Source organism: Scomber japonicus, chromosome 21 (assembly GCF_027409825.1).
Source record: "Scomber japonicus isolate fScoJap1 chromosome 21, fScoJap1.pri, whole genome shotgun sequence".
Classification (NCBI taxonomy): Eukaryota; Metazoa; Chordata; class Actinopteri; order Scombriformes; family Scombridae; genus Scomber; species Scomber japonicus.
Window position 1 is genome coordinate 16359591 of NC_070598.1, and position 14064 is coordinate 16373654.

Genomic DNA, 14064 nt, shown 5'->3' on the forward strand with positions numbered 1-14064 from the left:
CCTGGTTTATACCTGATCAGGGTTGCCAGCATCAGTTTCTTTAAAGGACTTTAAAGGTTGTAGCTAACTTGCTGATCTGTTAAGTTGAAGTTGTTAAGAGAATCAGGACCTCCAGTCACATACCAGCAGAGGGCCTACTTTGATAACATACCAGTATATATTCTTGCCCCATTATTTATAATGGTATGCAGTATTTTTTCAGGGACATTTTAACAAACAATTAAGTTTGGGTTTTTTTTGTAGAAATTATTTTGCTGTTTTGTTTTGTTTTCTACACATTAACATCAATATAAAAACTGATCATTCATACATGGCAAATTAAAGGCCATAATTTAATAATATTGTAGACACCTTTACACTGTCAATTTGACCAATGATGACACTCTGAGTCATAAAGCATAAACGACTTGGAACAAGGAAGTGGCTCACACAAAGTAAAAACCTGTCTGGCTGCTTTTGACTTTCAATGCCTGTATGACTTGCATAGAGAAATGCAGGTACAAGAGCTGGATGAGCACTGTTGAGCATACAGTACTTCAACTACAACTACAACTTCAACGACAGCAAAAATGCTGAAAAAACTTTTTAAATTCCTGGCACTTTCTGGTTTATTGACTCTGGCATTTTTTGTTGGGTTTTTTCTTTACAGCAAAGATGACGCTTTTACTTTTTTTGTTAACTTGTATCATAAAGCAGGAGGAAATCACTCACTCATCTTGACGGTAGAAGAACGCATACAAGAAGTGATGAAAATGAAGACTGACCAAATGCTGATACATAGACAAAACTTTACCAACAAGCCTTTGGTACCTTGCCCTGACAAACCACCAAATCTTAGAGGTCCTCTCAAAGTGGATTTTATTTTTACACGAACAATGGATGAGGTGAAAAAGAAGATTGGTGATCCTCTACAGAAGGGAGGACGTTATAAGCCACCAGACTGTATCTCACGACACAAGGTAGGTGAAATAATGGAGCAACAAATAGATACCTAAATAAAACATAATAAACAATTAATAGATAACTGCACTTAATAAGGGATGCATATAATTTTGTAGTAGTTATGTCATGTTGGGTTTAAGGAGGCCAATTATTCTCACTATTCACAGCAAAAGTTAGAAACAGCATTTTTTTTTGGTTACTAGGTTACTGAGTAAAATGTGTAGAAGGAGTCAATTTAGGTAGTACACAATTCTCTAATAAATTCATAAGAACCGTTTTAAACACACAGTACTATCCTTGTCAGCTAAAAAGAAAATATGTTCTGCGTGATTACAATGATGTTGAGGTTTGAACTGGATGTCTATTAAGGTTGGAGTACAGTTAAAGGAGAAGAACTTGAATTTTTTGGTGAGCAATCTAATCTCACTTGGGAAACATTTTATTCACAAATGTAAATACCTCAAGATGAAACCCCACATCAATGGCTGGAAGAATGAACTCAAGCTATACAAGAAATCCTTGTATTACATGTTGAACAATAAGGCCCAGAAACTATTTACTTTATTGGACTTATTTACCCTCACATTGTTATTGTTATTTAATTGTTATTTTATTTTGTTTTGTTTTATTGTATTGACTTCTCTTCTTATGTTAAATGCTGATTCAACATTTTTGATTATGATTTCACAAATATGCCTTACTTAGTAAAACAAAATGGCTAAATATTGTTATATATTGAATAAAGTAATAAGTAAATAGTATTTAGACAGCTTCATGGAGACTTGTGTAGATACAGTAATAGGCCTAGTCACAATTCAATAGCCTAGTCAAACTTTATAGATATGGTTCCTTTCTATCAAAATCTCTTCAGTGTTCAGGAGCTGAAATTTGAAGCAGTTTGAAGTATAAAAACCTGAGTCAACCTATTTAATATTATAATGTGTTCAGATATAATGACTGAGTCAGTAACAACTTCAATCTAAGTTTAACATGTTGCACAGGCACAGCAGGTTTGGAAATATTTTTTGTTAACCTATAGTATTTTTATTAAGGGCCTTGCTTCAGTTTTATGCACATCACAGTCCAAGTTACATCATGATTTATAGTTTAAGTATAGCTTATGTGTAGTTTTATTTTTACATGTGGAAACAGAGAGGGTACATAAAGTGTTTTTACATTTGATTCCTATCCTAAGTACAGATGATGATATGCTTGTGTGTGTGCTTACATGAAATAATTACTGTATTTCAGACATTTCAATTATTTGCCTATTTTTCTTAGGTGGCAGTCATCATCCCATTTCGAAATCGGCATGAGCACCTGAAGCAGTGGCTTTATTTTGTCCATCCTATATTGATGCGACAGCAGTTGGACTACGGTATTTATGTTATCAACCAATATGGAGATGGAGTGTTCAACCGAGCTAAACTGATGAATATAGGCTATACTGAGGCATTGAAGCAATATGACTATGCATGCTTTGTCTTCTCTGATGTTGACTTGATTCCTCTTGATGATCGCAACATTTATAGATGTTTTGACAATCCTCGACACTTGTCTGTTGCTGTGGACAAATTTAACTATAGGTTACCATATAAGACCATCTTTGGAGGGGTTTCAGCATTGTCCAAGAGTCAATTCTTGAAGATTAATGGCTACCCAAACACTTACTGGGGCTGGGGTGGCGAAGATGACGATGTCTATAAACGAATTGTCTACCATGGGATGTCCCTTTCCAGACCTGACATGACATCTGGAAGGTACAAAATGATAAAACATGTAAGAGACAAGCACAATAAACCTAATCCAAAGAATGCTATTAAAATGCAGCAGACCAGGTGGACCATGGATAAAGATGGACTTAATACCCTCAAATACACAGTCAAGGAGATTGTGAAGGAGCCACTGTACACTTTCGTCACTGTGGATATTGACGCTCCGCCAGGCTGAATGAGAATGAAACCTGTGGATTCTGGACTGTTGTTGACTATTGTACAGAGTGTGCAGGTCATATTGGTCTTTCGTTGGTTTTGCAGGCTCATGGCTCAAACATAAGAAGATGGTATGCTTCCTTCTCTGCTGTGGGTGATTTTATGTGAGTTATGACCTTACAAATCTCTGCTATTGCTCTGTATCACATTTCTTGTAACTGTCCTGGGGCGGGTGTAGGTCTTGGTGTAGGGTTACCTATGCAATACTGCATTTATATGTGTGTCCCAGTGAACAGGCAAACATTTGGAATATGAGGTGCAGAGTATCTTTGGTGCAATCTTAAAATAACAGTCATTATTCTCAAACTATGATGAGAAATATTTTCTCATCTCACGTTTCTTATGGTTTTCACAAAAGATTCAAAAGTATGATTACAATTATCTTTATATTAAACTGTACAATGCAACACCAGCTTTATTTTTTTGTACTTTACGTTACTGTTACTGGATTGTGAATAAAGGATGTACAGTGCATAAGCTATGTGGGCCCTGAGAATGTGATCACACTTTTTGTTGAAATCCGTTGTTAGCATCCAGTCTTTTCATGGATTTTTTTAAGAGACACACTTTTAGTTACTGTACTTTTCACTTTTACAGTCTTCGGTTTGGAAAGGGAACATTTTGTTTGCAGTGATGCACTGGCTGAGGCATCTTTTTTTCTATCTGAATGTATTTATACTTTGCAGATGTACAGTACTTAATTTATTGTATTTATAGCCCTTTTCAAATAAAGTCGTGCCTTGTCCAATCCCAATTGAAATAATGATTGTACCCAGTGAACATCCTTTATGGTTCAGTGTTGAGCTTTTCCTTGAACAATAAAAAAATATATATTAAACATTTAATAAGCACATTGCAAGTTTATTAGTAATGAACAATGCTGGATATGTCTAAACTACTTTACAGATTTAAAGGACAGGTTCCCAATAATCTTCCATTATTATTTCATTTTTAGAATAAAGTTCTCTCTATATTTCCCCAGACAGTGTTTTGCTGTTGAGCTGTGGTGGAAGGATATTGTACTGTACGGCAACTCATATTGCATGTATGATGATGTCATGAGTGGCATGGATGTATGTGTCTGTAAGAGAGATGTGAATAAAGCATGAGCAGTGTTATGTTGTTAGTGTTAATAAGAGGTACACATCCTACAGATAGTAACAAAAACTGTGAATTTAGTACTAAAAGATTAACTTTGAAAGCTATTTACTTATTTACTAAGGATAAACTTCTAAATGTTTCTAGAGGAGCCTAAAATAAAACTTCATAATCAAGGGAAGCTAAGTCTTCTTTTTTGTTACTGAGGCAAATCATTGGTCCAATTTATTTGGTCCTGGTCCAGTATTAAATGTAAACGTATGTGTTATATGGAAACTTGAAGTCTCCAGTGCACATACACTGAGAGTGGACTTCATAGTGAAGTAGGAGACATCTTGTGTCAAACAGGAAAAAAACTTGCAACATGCATATTCATAAACTCTGAAATCTATAATGAGGAAGAAGGGGTGGATGCCATTTTAAGGATTTAAAAGTGGTAACTATAAAAATAATATAACATAATAATATGTGTCTTACCATATCAGGAACATTATTGTTCCAAGCAAGGCATTTTAGGTGTCTTATTACATGTCTAGAGGGCCTCTTTTAATTTAATCAGATTTTGAAATTTCAAGTTTCAATTTAATATTCTTAGACAGATTCATTTACATGAATGCTGTTGGGCCTTGGTTACAGGTTTGGCTATCAGAAATAATTAATGATTATCAAACATAATTATTAATTGAATCAAAATCAAAATAAATAGAAAGAATTAATAATAAGTCAGCACCACTCAGGGGTTAGGGAAAAAGAAAGGCAGTTGATTTATCCAGTCCATAAAAGGTATGTAGCTACCAATTTGGAACTCTGATCAATAATTAACTTAATAACTATAGTCCAAAAAGCTAGTTAAGGATACATTTTGGAGTTTTTGACAGAGCAGAGGTTGGCAGCAGACAACATGTATATTCAAAAACCTTTGACAAAGGCACTGCACACCCACACAGGTGATTTCATTTACTTGCTTGATTAGATGATATCTGAGTACTGTGTGGGCGTGTACAGACTGTTCTTGAATAACATGTGCCTGACCCTCTAATTAGTATAGTCGCAACTTTTAGGGAGGGAGAGATCACACAGTTGTAACTGTTATTAGTTCATGAAGATTAGTGACAAATAAACCGGTATCACAGCAATAGAGCTTAAGTACTCCTGTGTCACTCCTACTTCAGTCCTTACAGAGTTGGTGGCAAGCTAACTCTGCTTCGTGGCTCCTGTGCTTGTAAAAGCAGCTGGCAGACTTGTGCAGTAGCTGCTGGTGCAAGATCACTTAGTTACAGAGTCTTGGGCATCTTCTGCTGTAAAGAAAATAGTTGTGTGTGTGTCTGCTGTGAGCAGGACACACATCAAAGCAGAGAGCTGAGTGGCTGAACTGCTCCTGCAGCAGCAATGGGAAGAAAAAGAGAGAGAGGAGAGAGGGAGCTCTGATTACTATATTTTAACCATGGGTCACCTGCCACAGTGACTAATGGTAGCTCAAAGCTGGGTCCATGGGCAGAGTTAACATCTGGTTGCAAACAATCGAGGACTATGAAATTGGTTATCTTAAATACTCACTTTGTTTCTAAGGGTGTGGAATCGTGGTCAGCCTATGAGACCCAACAGTGTTGAAATGTAACCCATTTTTAGTAAATAGAGCAAAAACTACAGCTTGTCTTACTGGTTTTATTTCTACTCCAATGCAGGAAACTTTTCTGGTAACAGGTACAGAGAAATACAACCTGACAGGCCAGTCAGGCAGAATATGCTTCAGAAAGTCTATTCTATCACCCACTGCTCAGAATACACACTGCATACTTATTCAGTGTATCCCCCCCAGCCTGCCCAACCTCCAAATGAATTTTTCAACATTGTTGCTCCAGTAAATGAGAGGCAACATACTGTAAGACACTAAGCAGGGGGGAATCCACTGATGTTGATGTCAAGTTCATGTTGTTAAATCAGTATATGTATCAGCTAATTATGGTCAAGTGTTCAAAAAAAGAGTTTAAGCTTTCAATTCAAGTTACATCATCATTATTATTATTGTTATTATTATTAATGGTATTCCACAAAACTACCAGTTGTACTATGAGTTGTCCTTGGCCAGTACATGAACACATGTCTATCACAAATTCAGTTAAATTGAAAAAGAAGTCATTTCAAGCCATTGTATTGTGTTTTATATTAACTCATTCACTCATTACTCATCTTATGATTCATAATCCTCATAGTCCTCTTAGATTAGTCTAAACCCGATTTACCTGATATACTGTTGGGTTCAAGTTTGACTTAGTCTCATAATGAAACACATGCTTTCATCTATATGGAGTACAGAACTGTTACAGCCATTCACAGAGTCAGAAGCTTGTGTGTTGATGAATTATTGACAAGTAGGAGTATTACACAACATTGCCCTGAGAGGAACTGTGGCATCAAATGCAAGAGATTGAGAAGTGAGGGAAGCAAATGCACAGCACAGGGAAGCAATAAATAGTGGTGGTGGTAGTTGTGGTGGTGGGGGCCTCCCTGGAGGTTATAGAAGTGACAGCCAGCAGTGCAGAGTGAAACCTGTACATGAGGAATGGATGTGTTTAGAGGAAGTCGGCCAAAATTGTTTAGAGAATGAAATCTGCATCACTGCTTTTCTGATTTCTTAAATATTCCTGTTGATGGTTTATTAAAGGATGTTTGCAGCTCACTCAGACAAGAGGGATTATGTCTACAGTCCGTTTGCATTAGCACATCAACATATAGGGATGTGTGTATATGTATAATAGTACTGGGAAATGTTTGACTGCACCAGTTCAACTCTAATCACGTCTCCTACACAATGTGTCAGCAACCACCATCCACACCCCCCCAGCTGCCGCCCCCCCCCCCCCCCTCCTCGTCTTCCCCCCCAAACACTCTCCCATCCTCCTTCCTGCCCAGCCCCCTCTTTTCATTGGTTGACCTAGTGGAGTTACTATGGGAACGACAGTGGAGAGGCTGCCATGCGAAATGTGGGGTACAGCTTTTGAATGGTGCTTAAGTCTGCATCATTCATTCACACACACACACAAACAAACACACCTGTTTATCAGAGCAAGAAAACCCTACCTATCATCAAAGGACAAATATTTGTTTAAATATCAGTACGACCTTCAATCTATTTTTTTCTGTGCTAGCATTTTGCTCCACATCTATAATTTAATCAGTCTTTCAATGGAGGGTTTCTTTAATCGGTCTTTCAGTTCAGGAAAGCTCAAATGTTTTCAAGTGGTTTTCTCTTTATAAGCTAACCTGCACTACTGTCTTGTATAGTAAAAAATAAACACATCCTTTTAACCAACATATAATAATGCTATGCCATTTGTATAAATCATGGGAATGCTGTTATACTGTCAAACACAGATTCAGTATGGACAGCAAATCCTTGTATGATGTTTGAGGTTTTTAGATGGACTGCTGAAAGAAATCCAGACACTAGCCAGAAACCAGTATTAATGCTATATGATAATTGATCACACACATACTGTATGCATAAGCACTCAACATGCATGAGGGGTTTTCCCACCACAGCCATACTTCTGATATGACCAGTAGGTTTTGGTGGCTAACCTAAATGATAGAGAAAAGAAAGATTCTGTTGTGTAATTTACATTACTGAGCGACTTCACTGATTTATTGACTCTTCTTTTCATGTGCTGGGGTTACACTACGTTTCAGTTTTTTACCATTGTCCCATGATTGCCACTTGTGTCCACAGTGCTCGCTGTTCATCACAAGCTAATTTAACAGGCAAGCAAACCCTCTCTCACACTCACAATGAATCTCTTTCTTTGCATTTCTCCCTCACTCCCATCCTTACTCTCTTCTTCAGTGGTTTGTGTAAGAACTTCGTTGTTCAGCACAAACTGAAACCTCCCTGTCATGCGCTATAGCAGATTTATGTAGCAAAACAAACGCACACTCACAAGACACAAACATGGCTCACTATGATGATGAGTGTCCACATTCAGTAAGCAAACAGCCGTAGATTAATGATGAGATCAGGCGATATGCACACCGCTTCGCACCATTCTCACTGTCAGCATCACTAGCTTTGATCTGGTGGGCTGGCACAAGTGAATGTTATGGTCTTACGTAAGGCTTTTACATAAACCTCAGCGTGCAGAAACAGAGAGGGAGCCGGATCAAGAGGGAAGGTGGGTGGGGGGGGGGGGGTTGCTGCACCATTACAAAGGGGATTCGCACTGCACCAAATCCTCCTCCCACTACACATGCATGCGCACCAACACCACAACAACCAACATATAAGCTTTTTCTAGCAACATGTGTCTACTTCGAGACAATGAGACCCACCCTTTCATCTATATTCAGGACACACAAACACACACACACACACACACACACACACACACACACACACATACAGGTTCCACATGCATCAGCTGTACATCAGCTGCTTCTCTTTGTCATCATACAGGCCTCTTTTCCCACTGGAGACCAACGGCAGACAATGACACATCCATCAGGTTTTCATGTCAGTGATCAATAAAATGTATTGATAACCTTTTACTCCCAAGCCAAGCAGACCTTTGTCAGAGTGTGAAGCCATAACAATAATGCCACACATGCCCTCTCTCCCACTGACCCTGCTCCTTGGGGACTTTAGCCACTGGGATGTGGGGGTGGAAAAGGGGGGAGTGGAGGAGAGTAGTGCTCTAATGATACAAGTACATGAAGCCCCTGACATTGAAATGTATGAATCATTGTGCAAATGTGGTTACAAAGAGTCAGGAGTTCATGTATCAACGCAAACATAGTTTTATTCATTAAATATGAAAAGTGGAAAGATTTCACACTGTGAGCAGACAGACAAGAACAAAAAGAAGGAAAACATTGCAGCGAATGATCACATAATGGCCCTGATTTGTAATTTGTAATCAGAAAGAAAAGAGAAGAAAAAAGACAAAACAAAACTCTGAACTGACAATATGGTGAACTCTGTTCATGTCGCTGAAGTTTATATGCTGTTTATATGCCAGTGCAACGGATCAAGGTTATCAGATTTTATTTTCATCATGTCATATGTGGATGAATTAAAAAAACAAGTGCTATTTACACAACAAACTGTGGCCTGCGGGACAGAATGACATCAACTGAAGAGGACGCCATATTTAAAAAAACAAAACAATGCATAATGATAGTTACTTCTCAATTTCACAGTTCCCTTCTCTCTCTCTCTCTCTCTCTCTCTCTCTCTCTCTCTCTCTCTCTCTCTCTCTCTCTCTCTCTCTCTCTCTCTCTCTCTCTCCCTCTCTCTCTATCTATCTCTCTATCTCTCTATCTATCTATCTTAATTAATCTTAGCATTAATATATATATATTTGATTGGTGACAGCATCATGGAGTAATTATGATTTTAGGACACTTTGGGTAACTGCTTTGGCGAACAAGCCATAAGCATAAACACTGAAATAAATACTTAACGCTTAATTAATTAATACCCATTTTTAAAATTTTAAACATTTCTGTCCATTTCCATCACCAAAAAGAGTACCTTGTATGTCACCATCCTTTCCCAGTCCAACCTCTCCCTGGTCAAATAACACTCAGATGAAGAAAGAACATTAGTGATTGCAGACTATATCAGAGAACCAAGATCACAGTGTAGACAGAGAAATCATGTGATAGATATGATGATTCTTTGCTCCCTAAATGACCTTTTGCCTGCCCTTTTTATCTGAAGAGAGATGCTCTCACTGCAGACCTGGGCTCAGGTTACTCCATACACTACACCATGAGGAGGCTGAAAATATATCTGAACTTTGGAGCAGTGTTGTGGATCAATCATCACACTCTAAATGAGATGGAGGGCTATCATGAACTAGAATGACCCTCAAGTGTCATTGGCACCCTTGTGGTCAGGATTACAGAAAACTTGCATCATCTCAAATGTCTTTGCTTATCAAAACCGCTCTCTTTAACTGAACACTTGCTGTAACTTGTCCCACTGATTCACTAACAAAGGCCTTTTAGGACTGCAGTACACCCCCTCATTCTTAAAACAAGTGGTGCTTTGCAAGGCTGCACACACTGTGAACTAGTTTGTCTTCGTCTTTCAGAGCACAGGGGACTTGGAAAACAGTAAATTCCACCATTCATCTTGCCCCCGACAAAAGAGGGACAAAGAGGAAAACAGACTGACAGAAAAATATATGCTGACCAACAATCTACAATTATGTCAAGCTACATTCAGATTCACACACAGCTGCGGTGGTTCGTTCCTAGAATAAGGTTATACAATGTTCACTTGGCCATCAGCATGGAGAAGAAGGGTGAAGGACTCTTAAATGATTAAGCTTTAGTCCTCAAATTTCACGTTTGTATTTGAAGCTGTGGTCCAGTTAATTAAATAACTCAAAAAGTTTCTCTCTTTATCTGAAACAGAATTTCCTTGTCTTGTTTTTGGGTCACAGCCTATTTTAACAAAACACTTGCAGGCATGGCTCTCTAAAACTGGCTGACACACTGCAATGATGCCTCACATCAGCCTGTGAAGTATGTTAATTGAGAAGAACAGAAAGTATTAAGAGGCTGGTGCAATCACAGTTTAAGATCCGTGCAGTATGACTTAGGAAGGAGAAGCCTATAAAAACAGTATGAAATCCGTTGAAGAAGAAAGTACTAACTACAAAAAATTGCCTGTTTGTGCATATGTCCTTAGAGAAGAAAGTCATCCAGTGTAGCTACAAAGACAGTGTCAAAAGTTGAACAGTGTGTGTGATATCCTCCAGTGTCAGATGATGTTCCCTGACCTTTGTGCCTTGTATGTGCAGCACTGCATGCAAAGAGGGAGAGAAAATGTTTGTGTGCATGTACGATTTTAAATGTGTGTGTGTTTGTGTGTTTGTGTGTGTGTGTGTGTGTGTGTGTGTGTGTGTGTGTGTGTGTGTTTCTGTATTGAAGCATCAGTGCAAAGGATCCCTCAGGTTAGAGTATTGCGATAGTTTTGCAGGTTTCCATTGGTAATTAAACAGTTGTAAATCCCAGAGATTGACATCCTATGGATGAACTCCCAGTTATGCCGTAGGGTGCAAATGAGATCCAAATGCAACAGGTTGGAACCAAACTCAGGTCATCCAAAATAAAACAATGGCTTCTGCAGGACAGCGTTGCCACATCTGTAGCTGCAAAGTAGGTAACTGATAAAACAGGTTAAAGTTGCCTTTAGATCTCTGTGTTCATTTTTATATTTGCGCATGTAAAATCAGTGTGCGGTCAGAAGAGGACCATCTTCAAAAAGCAAGGAAAACACATCAAACAAAACTGGTGGGTTATTCCAAGTTGTGAACTTTTTTTCTTTTTTTTTTAAACTTTGGCTCTAAAATCAGAAGACTAGGAGGTAATTTGTTACAGATTAGACAAGATGACAAACTCAGAAACAAAAAAACTTTGATTAGATTAGGTCCTTATGAGCAAATTGAGTTATGTCATGTGGTATTCCATAAGAAAAATGTAAAAGATAAAAAGGTGCTCTGCTTTTTCTTGCAGTGTGCAGTCATGAGTTGAAGCTTTCAACGTGGCTGTCAAACTCTCAGCAGGTCAGGAGCTTTTCCAGGAAGTTGCAAGGCGAATGTGTCTATTGAAAGTCCACGGATTGTCAGGAGTCAACCTCCAAAGTTCCACTGAGGGCTGTGAAGTGTTAACCCAGCTTTTTGGAGTCTCCTCGTGACTTTCACAAGTGAACAAAACCACTTATTCTATTCTAGCCTGTCATAAGCCAAAACACTTAAGGAATGAGAGCTTTTAAGATTTGAAAGGGATTTATAGGCTGTTAACTCTACAGCTCAACATTTTTCTTGGTCTGGGAAAACTTTTGGCTCTGCATAAACAGCACTGTAGTGATTTCCACTCATGTCCATAAGTTAGTAGGAGGGAAACACCCCTCAGTCAGAAACTACTTCTTGGAGGCGGTTCCTCTGGTGGTACTGCCAGGTTTGTTTCCAGAGCGACGGACGGGCACCTTGGATACAGGGATTCTGGTGCGAACCGGGGGTGGTGCTTGGGTCTTTGGTGGAGGAGATTCAGCCTCTAGGACAGACGATAGAGCTGACTGGCTTACAGAGTGTGGGGGTGTGGTTTGTCTGGCGCAGACCGGGATCTTGGATTCCCGGGGAAGGCTGGTACTACCTTTCATTGATCGAAAGGAAGAAGAGGAGGAGGAGGAAGGAGGAGTTGTTTGGGAGGTGGGGCTCAGTTTGTATTCAGTAGATGGAGAGGGAGTACTGTTTAGATCCTCATCTCGATCCAGGTCTTCATTCTCTTCCTCCTCTTCAGGGTCGTTGTATAGGTCATAAAGGTTGTCTCCAGAGCAACTGTCACGTGATAGAGCCATCCTCTCGTTACGCTGCAACCCGCTTTCATCAGGTGTCGCGGTGGGTGTCGCTGAGGGTGTGTCCCAGTAGCCCTCATCACTGAGTGGCTCTTTTTCGCCAGGCGATGTGGGATGACGGCCGTGTGTGTGAGGAAGAGGCGGTTTAGCTACCCGGCCTCCTGCTCCGCCAACCACTGGAATCTTACTGAGCCCCAGTGCTTTCACTTGAGGTGGCTTACGGTCTGCACTCCTAGAGCCTGATGGCAAGTGGCTGCTGGCAGGGTTGGAGATGGCACGAGGGGGATAAGTCGAGGTGGGGGTGGTGGAGGGGGGTTGGTGTGATCTGGGCAAAGCAGGGGAATTGTCACCAGTCGATGGCAGCATATGCCAGAGCCCTTGCATGTCTGCGTCGTCCACTCCTTCTGGACTTGCCATTTCCTCCCCACCACCCATATAGGCCACCACCCCGCTACCGGCCGGGTGTTGCTGTGGTGGAGGTGGCGCCCTGGCCCGGGCAGGAAGGGAGGCAGGCACTGAGCTTGAGGAAACAGAGAACATGGGCTGGGTCAGCTGGGAAGGTAGAGGTTTTGACGGGGAGCAACGAGATGTGGCACTGGTGATGCCAACAGCTCTCCCAACACTCACTCCTACACTTCCTCCTACTCCTCCTCCTCCTCCTCCCCCACTGCTGCTGCTGCTGGTACCGCTGCCCCCGTTACCCCCTGGTCCCTCCTCATCTGCATCAGCAATTATGTCACCGCAGCCTGTTAGTGAATCAAAGCTCTTTAGGGATGTGACATCAGTGAAGAGGAGAGAGCAGAGGCGATCCACTGAAGGTTCTGAGGGAGGGTCACCTGTGCTGCAGCGATCCAAAGGGGGCGTAGCGAGGGAGGGGGTGAGGCTTGAAAATGAAGCTTTGGCTTTTGGAATGGGAGGGCGCAGTGGCGAATCAATAGGTGTGTAAGGAAAGGGGGAGTCAGGCTCACCAGATGGCCCTGGCATGGCAACACAGTGTGAGGGTGTCATGGTAACACTAGTAGTGGGAGTCTCTGTTTGGAGGTCAGGTTCTGCCTCTGCATTCCCACAATCCTCTTGGTGATGATGCGGAGGAGGTTCGAGGGTGAGAGTAATATCCTTTACTTTTTCAGAGTCGGCAACATCCCCATCCTTCTCCTTCCTCCTTTCTAATTCTTCCCCCTCTACTTCATTTGTTTTTTCCTTACGTCTCCATCGCATGCTGCTGAAGAAGCCCTTTAGACCCCTCCCTCTTCTGACAAATCCCGTCCCTCCGTTTTCACTCGACCTAAAACTCCCACGTCGGAGCAAAGAGAAGAAACTCAGCGATTTGCTAAGAGACCTCACTGGTACCGCCTCCAAGCCAGCAGGCCCCTCCCCTCTCTGTCCATCAGTTTCACCGTTAGAGCCTGTTAGTCCATCGTGGGTTCTGCTTCTAACAAGCTCCACTGATGCTGCCGAGCCATTCCCATTCACAGAATTCCCATTGTCAGAATTCCCGTTGTTCCCGCTGTTTGTGGCCCCTTTGTTCCTGAAGGAGAAGAAGCTGGCCATCCCAGAGCCGGTGCGCCTCTTTCCGAAGAGTTTGAAGGCAGCTTTGTTGATCTTCCCTGTGGGCTGGGGGTCACACTGAGGGGCCATAGGAGGCTCCACACACTCCGACTGCACCTCCAT

At 40.9% G+C, this 14064-nt stretch overlaps 2 protein-coding genes across 2 annotated transcripts; one reads left to right on the forward strand and one right to left on the reverse strand.

Moving 5' to 3' along the window:
• Window positions 1–569: 569 nt before the first annotated feature.
• LOC128382304 (beta-1,4-galactosyltransferase 1-like) lies at window positions 570–2892 on the forward strand. Its single transcript, XM_053342304.1, has 2 exons — window positions 570–959; window positions 2224–2892. The coding sequence occupies exons 1-2, from the start codon at window positions 570–572 to the stop codon at window positions 2890–2892; spliced, it is 1059 nt and encodes a 352-aa protein (XP_053198279.1).
• Window positions 2893–11958: 9066 nt separating this feature from the next.
• amer2 (APC membrane recruitment protein 2) lies at window positions 11959–14064 on the reverse strand. Its single transcript, XM_053342298.1, has one exon. The coding sequence runs from the start codon at window positions 14062–14064 to the stop codon at window positions 11959–11961; it is 2106 nt and encodes a 701-aa protein (XP_053198273.1).

Excerpts from the sequence above, each read along its gene's own strand:
- LOC128382304 (XM_053342304.1), top strand. The coding sequence starts at position 570 with ATGCTGAAAAAACTTTTTAAATTCCTGGCACTTTCTGGTTTATTGACT. Across the intron at positions 960-2,223 it reads ACTGTATCTCACGACACAAG|GTGGCAGTCATCATCCCATT; the intron begins GTAGGTGAAATA and ends TATTTTTCTTAG.
- amer2 (XM_053342298.1), bottom strand. The coding sequence starts at position 14,064 with ATGGAGGTGCAGTCGGAGTGTGTGGAGCCTCCTATGGCCCCTCAGTGT.